Source organism: Lynx canadensis, chromosome B1, assembly GCF_007474595.2.
Source record: "Lynx canadensis isolate LIC74 chromosome B1, mLynCan4.pri.v2, whole genome shotgun sequence".
In the NCBI taxonomy this organism is placed as follows: domain Eukaryota; kingdom Metazoa; phylum Chordata; class Mammalia; order Carnivora; family Felidae; genus Lynx; species Lynx canadensis.
This window is the reverse complement of record NC_044306.2, coordinates 161,287,767-161,310,351: the sequence shown is the minus strand read 5'-3', so window position 1 is coordinate 161,310,351 and position 22,585 is coordinate 161,287,767. Positions and strand designations below refer to the sequence as shown.

General features: G+C 37.1%; 1 protein-coding gene across 1 annotated transcript; it reads left to right on the top strand.

Annotated features, from left to right (window-relative positions):
- Window positions 1-400: 400 nt before the first annotated feature.
- Window positions 401-17,196, top strand: EXOC1L (exocyst complex component 1 like). Its single transcript, XM_030313845.1, has 3 exons — window positions 401-521; window positions 10,462-10,592; window positions 16,930-17,196. The coding sequence occupies exons 1-3, from the start codon at window positions 401-403 to the stop codon at window positions 17,194-17,196; spliced, it is 519 nt and encodes a 172-aa protein (XP_030169705.1).
- Window positions 17,197-22,585: the final 5,389 nt, after the last annotated feature.

Below are 22,585 nucleotides of genomic sequence, written 5' to 3'. Positions count from 1 at the left end.
TTCCTCTGCAGAGTGATGTGAAAGGGAAAAGGCTACTAGACGAGAATAACCAAGGGACTCCACAAGTACAGCTGCTGGTGTTCAGAAATGTGTTCCCCATCAGCAAACCACAGGAGAGCTCCAGAGAGCAGCCTACTTCAGCCTGGATGCTGAGGAGGGACGGTGGGGCGAGTGTTGCTGCTGGATTTTGGCTGCAGCTGCCGCTGCCGCTGTCGTTGGGCACGCACCGCAGTGAGGGGTCTGACCGCATAGACTGTTCTGCGGAGCCTGGGTCTGGCCAGGAATGAGAAGTTAAAGGGCGAGGGCTGGGAGAAGCAAACCCAAACAAGAAATCTAGGGAGGAAAAGGAGAGAAAGGGTGATCTCGAGCCAAGACATCAGGCCAAGTGGAACTGGAGGCAATGTCATCATTGGTAAAGGAGGACTTGGAGAAGAAACTGTTTAAGCCACTCTCCCAGAATCTGTACGAGTTTATTGAAATAGAGTTCTCCGTCCAGGACAGGTATTACCTCTGTGTGTCAGGTAATCTATTCTTTCTGTGATCACTTCAAAATGTAAATAACCCCAAGGTGCCTGGGTGGTAGAGGGACATTTCTGTGTTTGTTTTCCTGTAAATTAACAGCACGTGTATCTTCTGATGATAGAGCTTAACTAACTATGCCAAGTTTAGGAATTTGGATGCCACAGAATTTTGTTTTCAGTGCTAAAATGGAAGACAGAAAAATAATATCGTATCAAGAATATTTTGATTAATTGTTCAGAATGAAAGTGGGTTTGTGTTTTCCTGATTTGATTATTTTGCCTCCAATCTTTTATTTAATTCACTTGCATGGTATGCAATCTTAATGTGTAAGAGCTCATCTTAAAAAATTCAACAGAGAGCTTTCTGTATATTTTTAAATACAGTGGAGAATTGAGTTATACAGCTCTATTTCCAACCAGTCCGGACAACTAGGATTCTCCTTTTTCATGCTAGGAAAAAAAAAAGACCTTAATTTTTCTTCCTGGTAGTTTATTTTGAAAGGATTTTTAAAAATCCTTTCTCTTCTAGGAAGTATGCTCACAGAAACAATACTCTAATCGTAGAAATTAGTTCATGAAGATGGTAAGGGGCTGCTCTCTATTTAAAATATGGATTTTTCCCCTGTGTTTTTAAAATTCACAAAAATTGTCCAAATGTGGGAATAGGCTTTTGCACTTAATTATGATTTGCTTAACCTGTAATGATTATGCTGAATTTAGACAGAAATGCTTGTGCCATTATCAAACTTAATGTACAGCATTCCCTTTTCCCAATCCCTGTCTTTTAATACTTTTCAGGGGCTTAGGAGGAAAGAGCTCAGAAACTCTAAGTGTTCATTATGGACTTTCTTTTTTTAAGGCACACACCTCAGTATTTTCAGAAAACAACTTATAATTCTTTTCCTGATAATTGCCTCAGAAGGACTCTCTAAAGTTGTCAAGACGGAGTACTGTGAGGGAAGTAGAACAGATGTAAATGAAGTGCTAAGAATTTTTTTTAATTCTATCATTCCTAGATTCCTAATAAGAACAATATTTACTCAATAATAAGAATACTAATATTTATCTAACACTTTACTTAGCATAGTTTGCTGTATAAATATAAAGTTTGGGGACTTGGCATATCAGCAAGGTAAAAAACTTAATTGGCCAGGAAAAAGAAAGAAATCAAATTATGGAAGAAAAGTCAAGTGAAATAATTTTAGAAACTGTATCATACCCATGAAATCACTATATCTTAAAGCATTTTGACTTACTATATTAGAGAAGATGCTTATTCCAACATTAATATTTAGTAATTGTATTCCTACTATGATCTTCTTTATAAAGTTAATTACCCATCATGTATCATTAGCATACACATATTTTTAAGGCAAACTTATAAAAATAAAATAATCATAACAACGTATCTAACTTACCAGATATATCTTAATTCCTCCCTGCAACCATATAATAAACTGAAATTATTCAATCTGGCATGAAAAAAAAATCCCCTAGAATTAAACTTTTGAAAATGGATAATGTCTTTTCTTTCTGTTGTCATTGAGTTCTAGGAAAAATACCGTGGGCTGGGGTTAACTGCTGGTTTTTGTGTTTTTTGTTTTTTTTCTCCATAAGTGACATGAATCCTTTTAACAAGGATCAGAAGGTCAAGGGATTAGCACTGTTAACATGGGTGAAGGCACCCTCTTTAGGGTTCAATTTCCTCATCTGGCAAATGACCTAGTAGAGAAGGTGATCACTTTTATTAGTAAAATTCAATGACTCTCCTGTGTAAGAAGAAAAAAAAAAAACCCACCACAAGGTCCTCTCAGATGTGAAGAGAAACAATATTGTGATATTTCACATAAAAGTTAAGATTATTAGTCATATTTGTTCACTAGTTTTTCATAACTCTCCTCTATATCACATCCATCAATCTGAGAGCATTTTCCCTAAGTATAATATCTATTTATGACCATTTCAAATACATACAGGCAGAATGGTAATCTAAAGTGAAGACCAATGATGATTGATAGACTTTAATCTTTGACCCTGCTTTACTCAGAAAATTTCTATCGATATGAATCAAACAGGTCATATCACAATTATTGAGGCAGGTAACTCCAGATCTTCGCCACCTTCACAGAGTAGAAACACTCATAGTTATAATTTTCTCTTTACATCCTATAATCTAGCAGTTATAAATTTGCAAGAATCAAAGGCTAGAGTAGCTGAATTCCATCATGCATTTTTCAAACTAAAGAAGATATGTTTCAAAAAGTTACATTTTCTTTTTCTTTTCTTTTTTTTAATTTTTTTAATGTTTATTTATTTTTGAGACAGAGAGAGACAGAGCATGAACGGGGGAGGGTCAGAGAGAGAGGGAGACACAGAATCTGAAGCAGGCTCCAGGCTCTGAGCTGGCAGCACAGAGCCCGACGCGGGGCTCGAACTCACGGACCGTGAGATCATGACCTGAGCCGAAGTCAGACGCTTAACTGACTGAGCCACCCAGGCGCCCCAAAAAGTTACATTTTCTATATATCTGATCAGAATCTGTCTTTTGGAGGGGTCTTACAACCAGATGATTGTGATTTACTGTTATCTTGATCTTTTACCTAATTGGTGTAAAAAATCAGATGTCATGAACCAAATCTCCCTCTCTGTATTTTGTCAGGATTCACATTGAGGATTTACTGGCACCTCAGAGTTAGTAAGGTCATTTCTCCTTGGGATTAGCTTCCCCTAGCCTAGAACATCATTATCCACATCAGTTAAAAGCAGCACTTCTTATGGAGGAGGGAGGAACCTATAATATGCAGGCACTAGAAAGGGATAAGTCACTTGTGCAATGGTGAGTGCAAATGAATTAAAGAACTTTTGAAGGACTTGAAAGAGTATATAGAGCTTTTGCCATAATTGAAGGAGAAGGGCGTGGTAGAATGGATCCTGGAATGCTTGGAGTCAGTCAGATCTGGTATAAAACCTGACTCTACTTTGCCCACCTGCCAGCTGTGAAATTCGGGGCAAGATAATTAACCTCCCTGGTCTCAGTGTTGACATCTCTGAAATGGAAATAATAACACCTACATATGCACATAGTGCTCTCTTATTAAATCCTAACTAGGAAAAAACAAACGTGATAAATTATGCTCCAAAGAAACAAAATAAAAGGTAGGGTTAAATTTTTTAAATATACAGAAAAATATATCTACTGTGAAAATGTATGCTGAGATATAGTTATATAGTCTATACTATAAATACTTTAATAAAAATAAAATACATACTGAACATGTATAAGTATGTATTTAATATATAATGAAGAATATATATTATATATTTTATAAATAAAAATTATATACATATTCAGATGCAAGCTATTTCAAGTATTCCTATATACTTAGAAAAACATTTTCATTCATAAATACTAATTTGAAAATAAATGTCATTTTCTAGATATGAAAACAGTGTGTATAAGTTCTCTATACATATTACATTTTAATGTTAGAACAGAACTTCTCTGTGAACCAGAGAATCTAACAATTTTGTCAAGCCATTGACAACAAGAATGGTGACAATTAGAGTGTTAAATAAGAATAAATTAACAAGAAAAAACCAAAATATTAGAGACTGCGTGGCTTATAAACAACATTTATTTCTCACAGTTCTAAGAACTGGGAAGTCTAAGATCATGGCACCAGTAGATTCAGTGTGTGGTGAGGAACTACTTCCTCAGAGACCACCATCTTCCCCGTAGCCTTACATGGTGGACAGGGCAAGGGATCTTTCTGAAGTCTTTTTGTAAGGGTTCTAGTGCCAAATCACCTCCCAACGTTTCTGTCTCCTAATACCGTCATCCTGGGGGTTAGGATTTCAAAAATGAATTTGGGGGAACACAAACTTTCAATCTATAGTACTCAGTAGAGCCCCAAAAATGATTTTATTAAAATATTTCTAGGAAAAACATTATTTGAAAGTTGCTTTTTTAATGAAATCAATAATAGCATTCTCAACAACCCCAAGACATCATCAATATATTGAGACATTTTCACTGAGACTTTCTATCTTTTATCTTGTGGTAGTTTTTTCGTATTACTTAATTTCAATGATGGAAACAATTAGGTGATACTAGGATTGTAAAATAACAGTCATTTGTTTATTTAAAGTGTTTCTGTGCAGCTTAATCGTGAGCTACTGTTTTTCTTCTATCCTGTAAAATTATATTGGTTCAATTAGCCAACGTTCTTTCCATTTAGCCTTATAAATGATAGTGACTATTTTACCATAGTAATAGAGGCAGTTATTCATGGAAGTGTTTATTTTGAAATTAACAGTGAAAATAAATGATTGGCATGAAGTTAAGATCGTAATTCTGAAAATGCTAAACTAAAATATTAATATTGAAACAAGTTATTCTGAAGTTCTCTGGGTCTCTAGATATTACTCACTAAATCATAATTACATAATGGCACCTCTGATGTTACTAAAACCAACTCTGTAACATTTTGACTATATAAACACATTTCTGTTTTAAGACAATGTGATAAGTTTTCACTTTGCCACTGCATTAATGTGGATATGGCCATTTAATTTTAGCCAGCAGCAGAGCACAAGTATGGAAATTAAGGATTGGGTCCACTCCAGCCTGAGTAGACTTCTTTGACTCTTGGCTGAACACAGTTCCTGGAGCCTCCTTGACTCCAGAGGAGGCTACTTTTGCCAAATTAAGTAGTCTGTACTGTCTCTCTGCTGCATCATTGTATCAAAAGGTTAACTTTTAAAGATGCTTATTTTCTTAGTTTGTTAGTGGGACAGTAACCGTTAATGTAAGAAAACTTAATAGCCAACAGATTCTACCTTCTCAACATCTCTTTTCATCCTTTACAGAACTGCCCAAGAAAACTTTCTAGAATTTAAAGCTCAGCCTATTTACCTAAAATCCTTCAGTGACGTCCCTCCCCCCAAGTTTCCCCTCCACACACAGAGCTCTCAGATTAACATTTGAACGCCTTAGCATAGCATTCTAGACCCTTCTGGAACTCCCTCCTGCCTAACCTGCTTCCTACCACCTATCCACCCTCACACTTCATGCCAACATACTGGATATCTACCATGACTGAAAAGGGTCAAGTATTTCATGCTTTTGTACACATACTGTTCTAAAACTTCCTCTACCCCTTTCTTCATTCTCTTAACTCCCACTGCCCTGTACAACTCAGATTACCCCCTTCAAAAAGCTCTCCCTGACCCCACCAGTCGGATGAAGATGTCCCTTCTTGATTTTCCTGTATTACCTGGTCCATGTCTCATTCACGGCACTGTGACACTGTGTTTTCTTTCTAAGCCCCTACTCTCTGTAATCTCAGGGACAGCAGGAATGGTGCCTTATGGGAATTCACTTTTTCCATGCCTAGCACAGGGCTTTGCACAAAAGGGGCACTCAAATATTTATCAAAATAATGAGATGAATCAGTGACCCTATAGGCAATTGGCTAGTTATCAAAACATGTAGATGAGGCAGCGGAATTTGCTTCAAATTACATTTTCATATAGTATCCAGTTATTTCTCCGCATAAGCATCCTCTCCCACACTCTAAATAGCAAGTGAGACAGATAGCCAGAACAAGAACATTGTCCTTTGGTTCTGAGGTGCAGCCTTTGTCTGAACAGACACAATGTCTTCCTGGTGGAAGGAACTGCCTTCATCATCTTGTCCTTAATAAGTATGACAGAATCAACTCTGCCTCCACTGCAACGCACCATGCTAATGGCTTCTTTTCTAAGCCTTTCCTCTTCCCAAAGCTAACATCTAGATCAGTGGAAAGGGACCTTTCTAGAGCTGGAGAAATGTACATGGGCAGGAACCCACAAATTTTTGCACACCATTTGTTTTTTTGATGCCAGGTTCAGGTCTTCTGTTCTGGATCCTTTCCGGGACATGCCCCTCAATCACTCCCTTTGTCCCCCAAAATACACGATCCCTACTCTTCCAAACTCTTGGAATATATGATCTAAATCATAGCCTTTAGTCTCTTTCTGTTTCTTGTTTTAATCCTACCTAACCCTGGAACTGGCACACAGTAAGCTCTCAGTATTAGTGCATGATGGAGATTCCTGCAAGTTGTCTCTGCCTTCACCATTCCAGAGAAACTGCCTTCAGGAAAGAAGTCAATGGCATTCCCCACACCAGATTCTGTGTCAGGTCTGAACTCTGCTTTACCCAACAAAATGACTTCACGGGATGATCTCCAATTTTTTAAATTCTCTGTCCTTATGATTTTCATAGCATTGCATTGTTGGGCTTGTCTCTTCCCACATCATCTTCTCAGACCTCTCTGCTGGCACGTTTTTCTTCTCTGCTCTGTCTCCCTTCTTTGCTCTTTTCCCTATGAACTTGGTCTTGGAAACCTGTCCACACAGAAAAATTCCAAGTCTGTATCTCCATTCCTAAACTACAAACTTCCAGAGCACCTGGGTGGCTCAGTCAGTTAACCATCTGACTCTTGATTTCAGCTCAGGTCATGATCTTAGGGTTCATGAGTTTGAGCCCCACGTCAGGCTCTGCACTGACAGTGCTGAGCCTGCTTGAGATTCCCTCTCTCTCCCTCTCTCTCTGCCCTTCCCCTGCTCATGTGCATGCTCTCTCTCACTCTCAAAAATAAATAAATTAAGTTAAATAAAAAAATAATAATAAAGATGCTGCCTAAACTATAAACTTCCATCTTCTTCTTTTCTGAGATAGTTTATGGACACCTCATCTGTATGTCAAAAACTAAACTTATTATTCTGCCCAACCAGCTCACCCTCCATACTTCCCTGTTTTGGTTTCCATCAGGTGTTGTCAGTGCCTCGTTTGAAATCTTACTCGGGTGTGCCATGTCTATTTCCATTACCCACATCCTGTGCCTGGATTACAAGTCTCTTACACGAAATGAAGCACTTTTAACAATTACAATTACTGCAAACCATCTATGTCCATCCATCTATGTCCTTCATGTACTTTATCTTAAATTGTTACACCCTGTGAGTTTGTAGAACTCTGATGTCTACTTTCCAACATGAGCAATGGAGGTTTAATCTCTCCAGTCTCCAGACATGAAGTCAATTACTCAGACCACACTGTAAAGAGTGGCATCATGATTTGCATCAAAAATATCTAAAGCCAGGGGCGCCTGGGTGGCTGGGTCGGTTAAGCGTACAACTTCGGCTCAGGTCATGATCTCACGGTCCGAGGGTTTGAGTCCCGCGTCGGGCTCTGTGCTGCCAGCTCAGAGCCTGGAGCCTGTTTCGGATTCTGTGTCTCCCTCTCTCTGTGACCCTCCCCCATTCATGCTTTGTCTCTCTCTGTCTCAAAAAAAATAAATAAACGTTAAAAAAAAATTAAAAAAAAATATCTAAAGCCAGAGCCCACTAAGTCTTGATGCCTTTTCCAGGGACCTCTAGTCCCTCCTTCTTTTCTTCTTCAATGTATCTTGTGCATTGCTGCTTCCAGAAAATACTCCTTTAATGGGGGCACCACTGTACTAGCCTCCTGTTCAAGGAGAAAAGAGACTTATGAATGTGTATAACTGTATGAGCTTTCACGGAAAACCTGACAGAGTGCCCTCTTCTTAGATTTGTCAACCTGCTCAGACTCCCCTCTCTAGAGGACTGAACTCACTCAGCAGCTCTAAGCTCAACTGGTTCCCTTAATTTCAGTATCATTTGCACCTTCAGAGGATGACTACCCTCTTCCCCAGCCCCAGTTCTGGAGCCCTCGCTGCCCAGGCCAGCATCACAACACTTCCACCAGGCAGAAGATTCAGATACCGCAAGTCCTCAGTGGTTTCTGTCCCTTTTCAAATCCATAGATTTTCAAAACATTTTCACAATCTTCTCAGACTAGTTAATCCTATTGCTCACCATATCCTAATACCAACCAATCTATACACTCCACTTTCTCTAATCCTACCTAGTGATGTTTAGTTTCTATTGTCCATTCATTTCCTCATGCTGTCCTTCACCTATAAACACCTTCAAGTATCATCTCTGCCTTCCCAGATAGGACCAATTTTAAATCCTGTATCAAATTCTATTTCTCCCATAACTATAGTTATTGTTTGTATATAAACCATAACTATAATTATATAGTATATATAGTATATAGTTATATAACTATATAGTTATATAGTTATAGTTTCTCCCTTAACTATTCCAATCCTCCCCCTTCTCAGAACTCCTGTTGAACATATATAGTCTGCTGTACATTGCTTATCTATCATTATGATTATATCACAATGTATTGCTTTATATCTTCTTAACTAGGAGGGCATGCCAAAGTGGCACTTTCCAGAACCAAAAGAGAGTTCCTTAAATACAAACTCCAGTCTCACTCTTAGAGGACAGAACCAGCTTGCAACTTTCTAAGATGTCTAAGTGACATCCATCTTGAAAGAAGTTTATAGATATTCATTTCCCACAGCTACTTCTTTGTAATATACCTGTATACTTGGGGTGCCCTTGTGGCTCAGTTGGCTAAGCGTCTGACTCTTGATTTTGGCTCAGGTCATAATCTCACGGTTCATGAGTTCCAGCCTGGCATTGGGCTCTGCATTGACAGCGTGGAGCCTGCTTGGGATTCTCCCCCCACCCCCTCTGCCCCTTCCCTGCTCGCTTTCTCTATCTCTCAAAATAAATAAATAAACCTTTAAAAAGTTTAAAAAATAATATACCTGTATACCATTATAATATATATTTTATGTGCCTCATGTGTGTTAGCAGTCTAGAGGGCAGGAACCATATCTCATACTTGTATCCCTCTGGCATCTGTAATAACTCTATCAGGTAAATAGCAGGTACTCAGTAAATACTCCTTTCTTAACTCATTGATAATTTTCAATTCAGGAGTTCTAACATCAAATGTTGATTCTTCTAATGTATTGTTATGAGACCAAAGACAATGTTTTTAAGGCCAAGAAAGGATTTTCCTCATTTTTTTCCCACAATTAAATAAGCAATGACTTTCCCATACCTTTCAAGGTATAATACTCAAACTTTCTGTCTTAATGGCACATTTTGAATGCTAACATTTGGAGACATGCTAGAGAAGACTAAAAATCTCAAACAATACGGGCACCTGGGTGGCTCAGTCAGTTAAGCATCTGACTTCGGCTCAGGTCATGATCTCGCGGTTTGTGAGTTTGATCCCTGCAAGTTTGAGCCCTGCGTTGGGCTCTGTGTTGACAGCTCAGAGCCTGGAGCCTGCTTCAGATTCTGTGTCTCCTTCTTTCTTTGCCCCTCCCATGCTCATGCTGTGTCTCTATCTGTCAATAATAAACGTTAAAAAAAATTTTTTTTAATCTCAAACAATTCCAAACAGGTCAACGGTAGCTGTGATGCCCACACTTCTCCATCACAAGTCTCACATCAATTTTTTTTTTCATTTTTTTTCACTGTAACTTTAAAAGAGAAGATACAAAGTAGTACTCGTATGGTCACTCTTCAACACTGCGTTGCTGTGTGAGCAGAACTGTTTGCTTTCCCAACCTCCCCACTCTCTCATATTGTTATAAATTAAAATTCCAATTTGTTCTGGTAAATACCTTGGCATTGACTGTATGCTAAAGCAAAGCCTCTTACTTCCTGCCAGGAGTCGAACCCCATTGTCCACCACAAAGCTCAGAGCTGAAAGCACATAGCTCAGTGCTCCATCTGACAGATATTACCACTGGCAGTCACAGCAGTCTGTAGCCACAATTGTAGCAAAAATTAAATTAACATATGGAGCAAATTGGGCATACTCATGAAGGCTCAGATACATCAGGGTTCATAATTGGGGTGCCGATATAACATAGGCTCAAACTCATTATATGAAAAGGAGATACATAAATACCAAAAAAGTATTAAAAGTATAACTTGATGAATAATTTATTGTCTTCTAAGAGTTTATGTAAACTGAGTGTTTTTTTCTGTCCTACAGTGACCAAAAATGAAGAAGTAAAAATAATTATGGTGAAACACTACAGAATAGGCTTAGATGAAAAATATGAAGTAACAAAAAAGTGGTCTTTGAACGATCTGCAGATGATTGATGGAAAAGAAGCAGATACTGTAAGTGTTATGTTTTGTAAGGGAGATGTGGGATCAATATGCCAGAAATCTTTATGTTCAATATCCTCTTTCATATTCTTGGCATGTACTAAGTGTTAAGATGACATATTGTTTTAAGTGGCTGGGTTATTTGGCTGGGATAATCTACTGGGTTTTTTTGTTCTGTTTTTCTGAATTTAAGCTTGAATTTTTGTCTATTAAATTTAAAAACATCTTTCCCAAGGGCTTGTTAACAGGTTAAACACAATCTGCCAGTCAGTCCTGAAACTTTAAATATTTGATGGTTTCACCCCACTCTCTCCCCACCCCAAGTTCCCCCATTAAATTTTGGGAATTCCTTTCTCATCTTCTTGAAACTGCTGTCGGTTAGCCACTTCATCCTCCAGAAAAACCAATAACTCTTAGAAATCCTACAACCTTGGAGACGAAAGGGGGAAAATGGTGTATGTGCCCGTCTCTCCACGTGACCACTTAATAAGTGGTTTCCTATCAGTCTCTCCTTAAACTCTTCCACTGATGGGGAATGTGTTACCATTGAGGAAGTCCATTCAATTTCTGATTGCCATACTTGTTTTTAAATCTCCTACTATGTTTAACCAACATCCACTTCACTCTAACATCCATCCATCAGTCCTGGTTTAACCATTTGGAGCCATGTAGAGAAAATCGGATCCTCTTTTTACATAGCAGCCTTTCCAATATTTGAAGATAATTATAATGTTCCCTCAGGTTTTCTCTTTTCTAGGTTAAGTGTACCCATTTTATTCTTTAAATAACTTTCATATGAAAATCAAATAAGATAATATGACAGGACAATACAAATGCTAAGAGGTCATAGCATTGTTATTTTTACTCCCCCATGCCATTGCTTCAACACCCTTCACTACACTATTTTCTCTCCTCTGGAATGCTTCTGCTTTTCCAGAATTAAATACAATACTTTAGAACTAGTGTGACTAGTTTGTATTTCCTTTGATCTGAATTCTTTACTTCTATTAAACACTAATCTAAAACCTCAGTTCTTTTGTGCATGAATTACCATTTAACCTGATCTGCCATACCCTCTACTTGCATAGAATAAAATTTAAATAAGGGTCCTTAATGATCTGGCCCCTTTATTTCTGGTCATTCCCCTTAACCTGTATACATCCACAGTGTTTAACCACTGACTCTTGAGGTTTATAATGCCCAGTCACCTCCATCTTTCACCCCATTCCCAGATTCCCCATTGGGTAAAGTCCTACTCATGCTTCCCTTCCCCCATTGCATTGTGGATGTAAATGTGTTATAGACATAATTCTACAAACTGCAATTGTTGACTTACTGTATGTCCCCTCTGGATGGAAACCTCCTGAAAAACTGAGACCATTACTTTTGTTTTTGGTTTTTTATCTTTTATCGTAGCCTTCTGCCTGATAGATAGTAAGCACTCAGTAAGAATTTGTGTTTTTGGTGGATCAATTAAAATTTAAGCTTTTTTATTCTTTTTTTTTTCAACGTTTATTTATTTTTGGGACAGAGAGAGACAGAGCATGAACGGGCGAGGGGCAGAGAGAGAGGGAGACACAGAATCGGAAACAGGCTCCAGGCTCTGAGCCATCAGCCCAGAGCCCGACGCGGGGCTCGAACTCACAGACCGCGAGATCGTGACCTGGCTGAGGTCGGACGCTCAACCGACTGCGCCACCCAGGCACCCCTAAGCTTTTTTATTCTTAATCCTAGTAAATATCATATCCTTAGTTTGGCCTATTGTTCCCATCTATCAAATCTTTTATTTTATTTATATTTTTTTTTAATTTTTTTTTCAACGTTTTTTATTTATTTTGGGGACAGAGAGAGACAGAGCATGAACGGGGGAGAGGCAGAGAGAGAGGGAGACACAGAATCGGAAACAGGCTCCAGGCTCCGAGCCATCAGCCCAGAGCCCGACGCGGGGCTCGAACTCACGGACCGCGAGATCGTGACCTGGCTGATGTCGGACGCTTAACCGACTGCGCCACCCAGGCGCCCCTATCAAATCTTTTAATACTTTTATTTTTTAATATTCACTCTAGTATGATGCAGTTTTTTTTTAAATGGGATTTTTGTTATAAAGCAATTACAATTAAATTTCAGTAGGTAAACAAATGTTCTAACGGAAGTTGAATTTATGGTGGTTAGAATGGTTTGTTTACTCTTGTGTCCCTCTGTTCTTTTTTTTTTTTATTTTATTTTTTATTTTAATGCAGATTTAATGAGCACAACATTTAGGACTTCATTCAAGTCAATAATAAATACAATGAAGCAAGCAGAGCTAAGTGCCATCTGGGTAACCTCTGGGTAATTGAAAGGTTACTATTACCACACTTGTAGTACTGCTTAGTAAACTCACCAGATGCCAGGAACCACATGAAGGTCTTTTCATATATAATTTCACATAATCATCACAAAACCCCAATGAATTGGATTCTATTATTACATCCAATTTTTAGACGAGGAAAATGAAACTTAAAGAGATTAATTGACTTGCCCAAGGTCACAAAGCTATTCAGTGTTTTGTGGGTGGAGTCAGACTTTACCCAGAAATCTATTAACATGTCTTCTTTGTACTGCTTGTTTAATGTCTCTATGTATTCATATATTCACTCATTAATTCATTCATTCATTCATTCATGGAGAATTTGTAGTATCCCAGGCTTTGCTAGGCTTTGAAGATAGTGGTGAAATAGACAGACATAAGCACTTAATTCTGCCTTCCTTACTTACTTACTTGATTATCTAGTCTGAATTCCTGAATTTTGCCCTTATGATCTTTACTGAAATCAATACATGCTATCTGTTATTACCCTGACATCACCTAGGAATCAATCGTATTTTAAAAATTTGGTGTGTTTGGCATAACTTCTTGGCGAAAGCATGCTGGATTTCATTGCTTTTTTTCCTAAGTACTTACCTAGCATTTTTCTGGTAATACATTCTACCTAAAAGTTCAATACTTAGGAAATAGTTAAGCATATTATTGCATATCAATAGCTGGAATGTCACACAGCCATTAAAAATCATGTTTCCACAAGAATGCCTCTGAACACAATTATTCACCACTGAATAAGTTTTTTAAAAGTCGGCCAAATACAAAACTTCTTTGTATTATTATCTCATTTCGCATATTTAGAATATTGCTTTTTTTCTTACATTTGTTTATTTTTGAGAGACAGAGAGAGACAGAGCACAAGTGGGGCAGGGCAGAGAGAAAAGGAAACACACGATCCAAAGCAGGCTCCAGGCTCTGAGCTGTGAACACAGAGCCCAACGCAGGGCTCGAATTCAAAAACCGTGAAATCATGACCTTAATCAAAGTCAGATGTTTAACCGACGGAGCCACCCAGCACTCCTAAAATATTGCATATTATTGAAAACTGAAATCTGAACTTTAAATTTGAATACAAAAAATACATACAGGTATATGTATGTGTGTGTGTATAGGTATATATGAAAGACACCAGTGCTTTAATAATAATTATCTCTGTGTGATAGGATTACATATTTTTAAAATTATTGTTTCTTCTTTATACTTTATGTACTTGCCAAAATTTCTATACTGCATTGAATTTTATCAGAAATCAATGTCAAGTTCACTAATCTAGTTTCAGGAATTAACCATCCCCACCTCATTTTTTTGCCCATTTTTCTTTCCTTTCTCTCAAATTCTCAAATATTGCTGATGTCATAATGACTTTCTACAAGCTTGGTTAGTGCCTGGGGTTTCATTCAGCAAGGCTGTCAACTTAGATTCCATAGAAGCAGCTCCTCGTGCTTCTATTTTCTCCTCGTGTCCTGGCCTTAATTCCATCCCAATCTTGTTGATTCTTCCCTTCCCCATTGAAGATCATCATCTTTGATAGTGAACTAGATACAAAAGAGAAGCTGAGTGTTTCTAATTTTCTCACCCTTTATGACCTCAAACTACTGGACTGCCAGAAAAAAAAAAAAAACTATAATATCCACAGTGCAATTCTTTTAAAGATGAAATGAAAATATCCCAGGTGTTCTGGGAATTTCTACTTTCTCTCTCTTGGAATTGAATCCTCAGGAGTCAGCAGTTATTATATTTTTCTCAATAGCAATGGTACAGCTTTAAATAGAACAATTTTGAGCCAGAGAGTTGTCAACTTTAAAATGGAATGGAATTGAAATTGAAGTCAATTTATAAAGCAGAAATCAAAAGGACTGGGGATTTGGAGAGTGATGTGGTATAACAGGAGAGAGGATGGTGTAATAAAACATGGGGCTGAGTTGATTGAGATCTTGGTTCTTATCCTGCCTCTGCCAACAACTACACATGTGACCTGGGCTTCACTTCTCTGGAAACTATTATCCCAGCTATAAACAAGAGATCACTGTGTGGTCTATGAGACCCCCTTTTGACTCTAGGATTCTATTGAAAGAAAGAACAAGAGAAGGGAGGAAGAAAGAGAGGGAAGGAGGGACTTATATTCTATGTACATGCCTGCTTAGGCTTCATTTATTAAGCTAAAGGAGAAAAGTAATCTCCTCTGAGTATCTTAAAAGCATAACCGGATATTTTCTACAAGATAAGGAGCAAACAATTCAGTAAGAAAACTATAAAGAGTGTGATTAGTATCTGATAATGGAATGGGTGTGATTTTCTTTTATTGAGATTTCCTGCAGAAGTGTCTTTCAAGCTGCAATTATGACAGCCAGGAAAAGTTTTGCAAGGTGTGGTTAAGGAGAACAATGCATTTAAAATTACAGCACTTCTGTACATTCTTTTTTAAAAGCATTGGTTTTTGTTTTTTGTTTTTTGTTTTTTGTTTTAATTAATGGTATAGGGATGCCTGGGTGGCTCAGTTGGGTAAGCATCCAACTTTGGCTCAGGTCATGATCTCATAGTTCACGGGTTCAAGCCCCGTGTTGGGCTCTGTGCTGACAGCTAGAGCCTGGAGCTTCTTTGGATTTTGTGTCTCCCTCTCTCTCTGCCCATCCTACACTCACACTCTGTCTCTCTTTCTCTCTCTCAAAAATAAACGTTAAAAAAATTGTTTTAAAAAATTAATGGTATAAAGCAAGGTGGTATTAACACCAGTATCACAATTTGGGGTGGGGGGAGCAGGTTTGGGAAAGGGAAAGTCTTTATTATGTAATTTATATAATTAATCTTATGTAAAATTCATAGCAACCCTTTCTTAAATGAGCAAAAAAGTGCAGGTCAGGTCAGATCAGATAAGTACTTTGTCTATGGTTACATCACAGATTCAAAATGGTTATCTAACTTCAAAACTCATATTCTTTCTCCTGCCTCCTGCAAGAATTTTCCTACTTAAAAAACAAATTGCCAAAATATAAGCTGTTTGTATGTAATATTTAGATACTAGATGGTAACTAATTATTAATAGTCTGCTTTGGTCTCTTTCTGCCTTCTTGTCATTCAAGGCATTGTTTACCTCCACTTCTCTTTTTGTCGGACTACTTCAAATCAGTTCAACACACATTTGTTGAGAACTTAGTAGTTGCCATGGCTAAGCACCAGGAACACAAAGATAAATAATTAAAAACGTCTGCCCTCAAAAAGAAGGGTTAGGCAGGTAATGAATATGAAAGCACTTAGTAAACTGAAAAGCACATTATAAATGCAAGGTATTGTTGTTACTAATATTAGTAACAGTGGCAATTATTATTATTTTAACATATAGGACTTAGATGAGGTTTGATGTCCACTTTTTCTCAAAACACCTCCACTAGAAGTAGAGCAACAATCTAGAGGCGGTTAATCAACAGAGGCAGTCTTGAGTAATTTCACAGTTTCAGTCAAATGATTTAATGATCCTTGCTATTAACTTCTAAGGTAATTCCTTGCTATTAACTTCAAAATCAGCAAGTTGGTGATTTGTAGCATGCCAAAGGCTACTCTTGCCATCTTGTATTTCCCCCCTTCTACCATTGTAATGGCACAAGGGACCAACCTCCTAGTAAAGAAAAGGAGAATTTTTTTCTCCCTCCCCCCCCCACCTTAAATAAGTGGATTTATTCTCTTTTTCCATCCCTATCCATCCTCTCATCTTCCCTGGGAAGACTTGATAACTGTGCATTCTTGGACATGTTTTGTTTGGAAAATTGAAAAATCACAGATGCTTCCAGAGTAATCTTTCATATTGTTGTTTTTAGAAGAAATATGTTTAAAGCAGGTAGCTTTGGAAATCTCATTTGTAGATTTTAGAAATATGTTTGATACTGATACTTTATGATCAATAAGTATGTACAAGAGAACATGAGAGAATCCCCCAGGAAATCTAACTACTTTCCTGGCTACAAACAAATCACATCTCTCTTTTTCCTCTAGGACAATCCATTTTTTGATCTGCACTTCAAGAAAGTGTACAGTTTGGAAGCATATAGTTGTGCTTCTAAATATGCCTTTGCTCGAACTGTGAATAAGCTGAATCATGCATATCTTAAGAAGGACTTGCAGATTGTGAACTTTGATTCTACTTACATTAATGATGATTCCATTTGGTCCTCAAACAATAAGGATTGCTTGGTTCTTATGAGAATATGCTTTTATGCTTTCAATCTAGTATGCTTATCCCTGTGTCCCCTGCCACTCTGAAGATATATACTATGTTCCTTCATCTGTATTCTATGAAAATGGTTCCCTAGATAAATACTGATAGTCATGATTTTGCTTTTCCCTTCATCAGTGACTATTATTTATATGAAAATAAAGTGATGCTTTGTGAATTGCAGTGGGATGTGTTTTAATGCAATCATTCAACATTTGGGACTTTTGCCTGTGTGTTGCTTGGTAACTTTGGAAGGAGTTGAATGATTTTGTCTATACCTCTATTTTACTAAAAGCATCAAAGTATCTTGAAAGGCCTAAATAAATGGAAAGACATTCATGTTCATGGATAGGAAAAATTAATATTGTAAATATTAATATTGTAAAGATGTCTATACTACCCAAAGCAACTACAGATTCAGTGCAATCTCTATTATAATTCCAACAGCTTTTTTTTTAGCAGAAATGGGCAAGTCAGTCCTCAAAATCATAGGATTGCAAGAGGGTCTGAATAGTCAAACAATCTTGAAACAGAGGTACAAAGCTGAAGGACTCACACCTCCTAATTTCAAAACTTATTACAAAGCTACAGTAATAAAAAATTATGGAACTGGCATAAGGATAACCATATAGACCAATGGGATAGAATTGAGAATTCAAAAATAATCCAAACATCTATGGTCAACTGATTTTTGATAAGGGTGTCAAATTCATTCAAAGAGGAAAGAATAATCTCTTAAACAAATGGTGCTAGATAACTGGATATCCCCAAGCAAGGAATGAAGTCCCTATCTTACAGCATACACAAAAGTCACCCTAAAATGGGTTAAAGACTTCAATGTAACACCTGCCACCATAAAATTCCTAGAAGAAAATATAGGAGTAAATTTTCAGGACCTTGGATTTGGCAAGGTCTTACACTATCAAAAGTATGAGTAACAGAAGAAAAAAATTGATTGGATTCATCAAAATTGTTTTTTACCAAAGGACATTATCAAGAAAATGAAGAACCAAAAAATGGGAGAAAATATTTGCAAATCATATACCTGATAACAGTTTAATAACCAGAATATATAAATAACTCCTGCAACTCAGTATCAAAAAGACAAACAACCCAACTTAAAAATGGCTCAAATAGACATTTCTCCAAAGAAGATACACAGTAAGCATAAGAAAAGATACTCAACATCATTAGCTACAGGGAAATACAAATTAAAACCACAATGAGATACCACTTCGCACCTACTAGGATGACTTTCAAAACAAAAAACAGAAAACAAGTATTGTTAAAGATGTGGAGGATCGGTGCCCTCAATGTAAAATGGTACATGTTTACATTGTTTGTGGGGATGTAAAATGGTACAGCCCCTGTAGAAAACAGTTTTATACTTCCTCAAAAAGGTAAACACAAAATTACCAAATGACCCAGCAATTTCACTCCTAGGTATATACCCAAAGGAATTGAAAGCAGGGGCTTGAATAGATGTTTATACACCAGTGTTTACTGCAGCATTATTTGCAACAGCCAAAAGATGGAAACAACCCTAGTATCTATCAGCAGATGAATAGAGACACTAAATGTGGTCTACCCATACAGTGGAATGTTATTCTGCCGTAAAAAGCATTGATGTTCTGGTGCATCGGAACATGTTGAGAATGTGCTAAGTAAAATATCAGACACACACAAAAAAACAAATATTGTATGATTCTACTTATATGAAATACCTAGAATAGGGAATTTAGAAATAGAAAGTAGGTAGGAGGTTACCAGGGGTTGGGCAGAGCCCAAAATGGGGAGTTGTTGCTGAATGGTTACAGAATTTCTGTTTGGGATAAAGAAAAAGGTTTGGAAATAGATGGTGGTGATGGTTGTACAACATTGTGCATGTAATTATGCTGAATTGTACAATTACAAAATGGTCAAGAAGGTAAATTTAATGTTATATATATTTTACCATAATTTAAAAAATAATAATGTAATATGCTACAAGTCATTGAATTGTACACTTTAAATGGATGAATTGTATATAAATTATATCTCAATAAAGCTGTTAAAAAAAAGGACTACCTTTAGTCTATTAGAAGAAAACATGATTGAATTTTTTATGAACTGAGAGTGGGGAAAAACTGCTAGCTGTCACTCACATCCAGAAATAACAAAGAAAAAGTGATTAATTTAACTACATACATATAAGAAGACTTTGCATGAAAAAAACTATAAATAACCAAATAACAAATGACAAATTTGGAAAAATGCAAATTATAACAATATACTAATATTTTTCATAAATAGAGTTCTCCTAACTTGAGGGATTAAAAAGACCAACAATGCAATTTGCTAAAATATTAGGAAATGAGGGGCACCTGCGTGGCTCAGTTAAGTGTCGGACTCTTGATTTTGGCTCAGGTCATGATCTCACAGTTTGTGAGTTCAAGCCCCACGTTGGGCTCCATGCTGACAGGGCAGAGCCTGCTTGGATTCTCTCTCTCCCTCTCTTTCTCTCTCTCTCAAAATAAATAAATAAACTTTAAAAAATTAGGAAATGATACAAACAGACATTTCATAAAAAAGAATTGCGAATGATATTTAACCATATGAAAAGATGCTTACTTAACCTTGCCCATGAAAAGAGAAATTTAAATTAAATCTACAATGTGATCTTGTTTTTCACCTATTAGATTGGCAAAAACCCAAAACTTTAACAGTATTTCGCTGGAAATGGGAAAACAGTTCCTCTCATTCATTGCTGTTGGAAATGCAAAAGGGTACAAATCCTATAGGAAAGGAATTTGGCAATATTTTACGAAGTTACATATACATTTACTCTTTGACCCAACAAATTAATTTTTTCTCCAGGACTCTATCCCAGAGATATTTTAGCAAAGATATAGAATGACACATGCATAAGGCATGTGACCTTGTTTATAAGAACAAAACTTTCAAATAACTCAAATATCCATTACTAGAAGATGAATTGCATAAACTATGGCACTAACACACAATACAGTATCATGCAGCAGTACAAAGTAGAAAATAGTGAACGTTTCAGGTGCACGCTGAGTGGGCTGTTGGCATGGGAAGCTGTAGGTGGGCTAATTAGAAGTAGGGTATCCTAGGTGATTGACTAAAGACACATATTTGGCTTTCTCCAGTTGGTCCTAAGTTAGAAGTGGAGGCCAAAATAAGGGAAGTTGTCAATTATTAATCAAGTCCAGGCCATTTGGGGCCCATTGCTACAGGGTTATTATTTGACTTTCTAGACTGACTGCTACAAACAGTAGTTTGACTTCCTAGATGGGTTATTGCACTTACTAGGTTGGCTTCCTAAGACGGTTGCTGCAAGTCAGAGTTCTATTTCCACATGTAGCCTGGCCATTGCCCATTGACCATTTACATATTCAGAAATATCTTTTGTTTTTAATGTTTATTTGTTTTTGAGAGAGAGAGAGACAGAGACAGAGACAGACATGAGTGGGAGAGGGGCAGAGAGAAATGAAAATAAAATCCGAAGCAGGCTCCAGGCTCTGAGGTGTCAGCACAGGGCCCTACGCAGGGCTTAAATCAATGAGCCATGGGATCATGACCTGAACTAAAGTTGGAAGCCTAACCAACTGAGCCACATGGGCACCCCATATTCAGAAATATCTTAATTATGGTGGTAGTCACATGACTATATCTTGTCAAAATCCACTGAACCTAAACCATATTCTGAAGTTTAAATTGTTAGTCGTAATATCGGTAATGTTATTTTGACACAATTATGAGAGTATTGAGTATTATAAGATAAAGCATATGTTATGTTAATGTCATTAGAAACTGAGATTTCAAGCTTAAGAGAGAGAATACACAAGAATAAAAATCAAAGAAATTAAAACCCTGAAGGAGTAAATTTAGCTGCAAATATTAGTATAAACTTATTAATAGAAACTGATCTTTTAAAAAATAAGCACGCATTTTCTAGATTTGTCCACTCAGACCTTGAAACAAAGACATCACGAGCAACGAGCATCTTAGCATTCAGGAGTCATCTATAAATACTATTCCTTTTTTTTTTTTTAATGTTTATTTACTTTTTGAGTGAGAGAGAGAGAGAGAGAGAGCATGTGCACAAGCAGGAGGAGGGGCAAAGAGTGAGGGAGGCAACCAAGCAGGCTCCACACTATCAGCACAGAGATGGGGCTCGAACTCAAGAACCATGAGAACATGATCTGAGCCAAAAGCAAGAGTCAGACCCTTAACCCACTAAGCCACCCAGGTGCCCTATAAATACTATTTCTTACTGAAAAGAATGAAGACTGCTTAGAGAAATTACTGATTCTAGGCCTGGGCAAAAAATGTACAAGGTGAACATGGGACATCCTGATACACCAGGAAGAAAGGAAGCTATCAGAGTTGATTGGGGTCAGTCAAAGGACACAGGAGCCAATTTGAAGTAGCTCCCACTGGCCTAGGGTGAAGAAATCTGAGCATAACAAAGAAAATGACTATAACAGAATGAAACAGCAAATATATATGAATTTCATAATACTAAAAAAACCTCATTTATTGTCATTGGAACATCTGAAATTGATAAAGGAAAGATTCAAGCATATATCTAGACTTTTCTGTAGGAACTGTATTTCAGGTAATACATGATAGAAGATTTAAAGAAGAATTCCAAATAATAAATGCAGTAGGACTGCTGGAACTAGAAAATTGCCATTTTACAATCTCTAATGAAATAATGGATTTAGGCAACAATTCTCAATGACTGTTAAAACCATCAGGGGAAAGCTTATGGGGAACTTTGTAATGAAGGAACCAAGGTGACACCACCTGAACCCAATAAGCAATCTTAGTATCACTACAAATGAGTCAGCCAGCCTCAAGTACTCATGATGTGATGAAGTACGAAGTGCCCAGCGCCACCAGTGGAGGAGTCCTACTTAAAAAATGAGCCTGAATCCAATCAATCTTCTAGGTCTAGCCACTGGATTAAGGAAATATGGAGAAGGAAGGCATAAGCTAAATGACACCCAAATACAGAATGTGAAATTCTGTAGCACCGGTGACGTGGTTTCTCTAACAAATCAATTTTTTTTTTAAGTGTGGAGAGTGGGGAGGAGCACTGTTTATGATTATCTTATTTCTTAAAAGAAACTTAAGAAATATAATATCCAAATACACGTGGACCTGGTTTGGACCTGATTTGAATATACCAAGTATAAAAAGACAGTTTTTAAACAGGGAAATATGAATTTTTAGAGTATGACATTAATAATTAATGTTAATTTTGTTAAGTCTGATAAGGATGTGGTGGGTATGTTTTATTAAAAAGTCCTTATATGATAAGCATAGGGGAAGAGAAGGAAAAATAAGATAAAAACAGAGAGGGAGGCAAACATTAAGAAACTCTTAAATACAGAGAACAAACTGAGGGCTGCTGGAGGGAAGGTG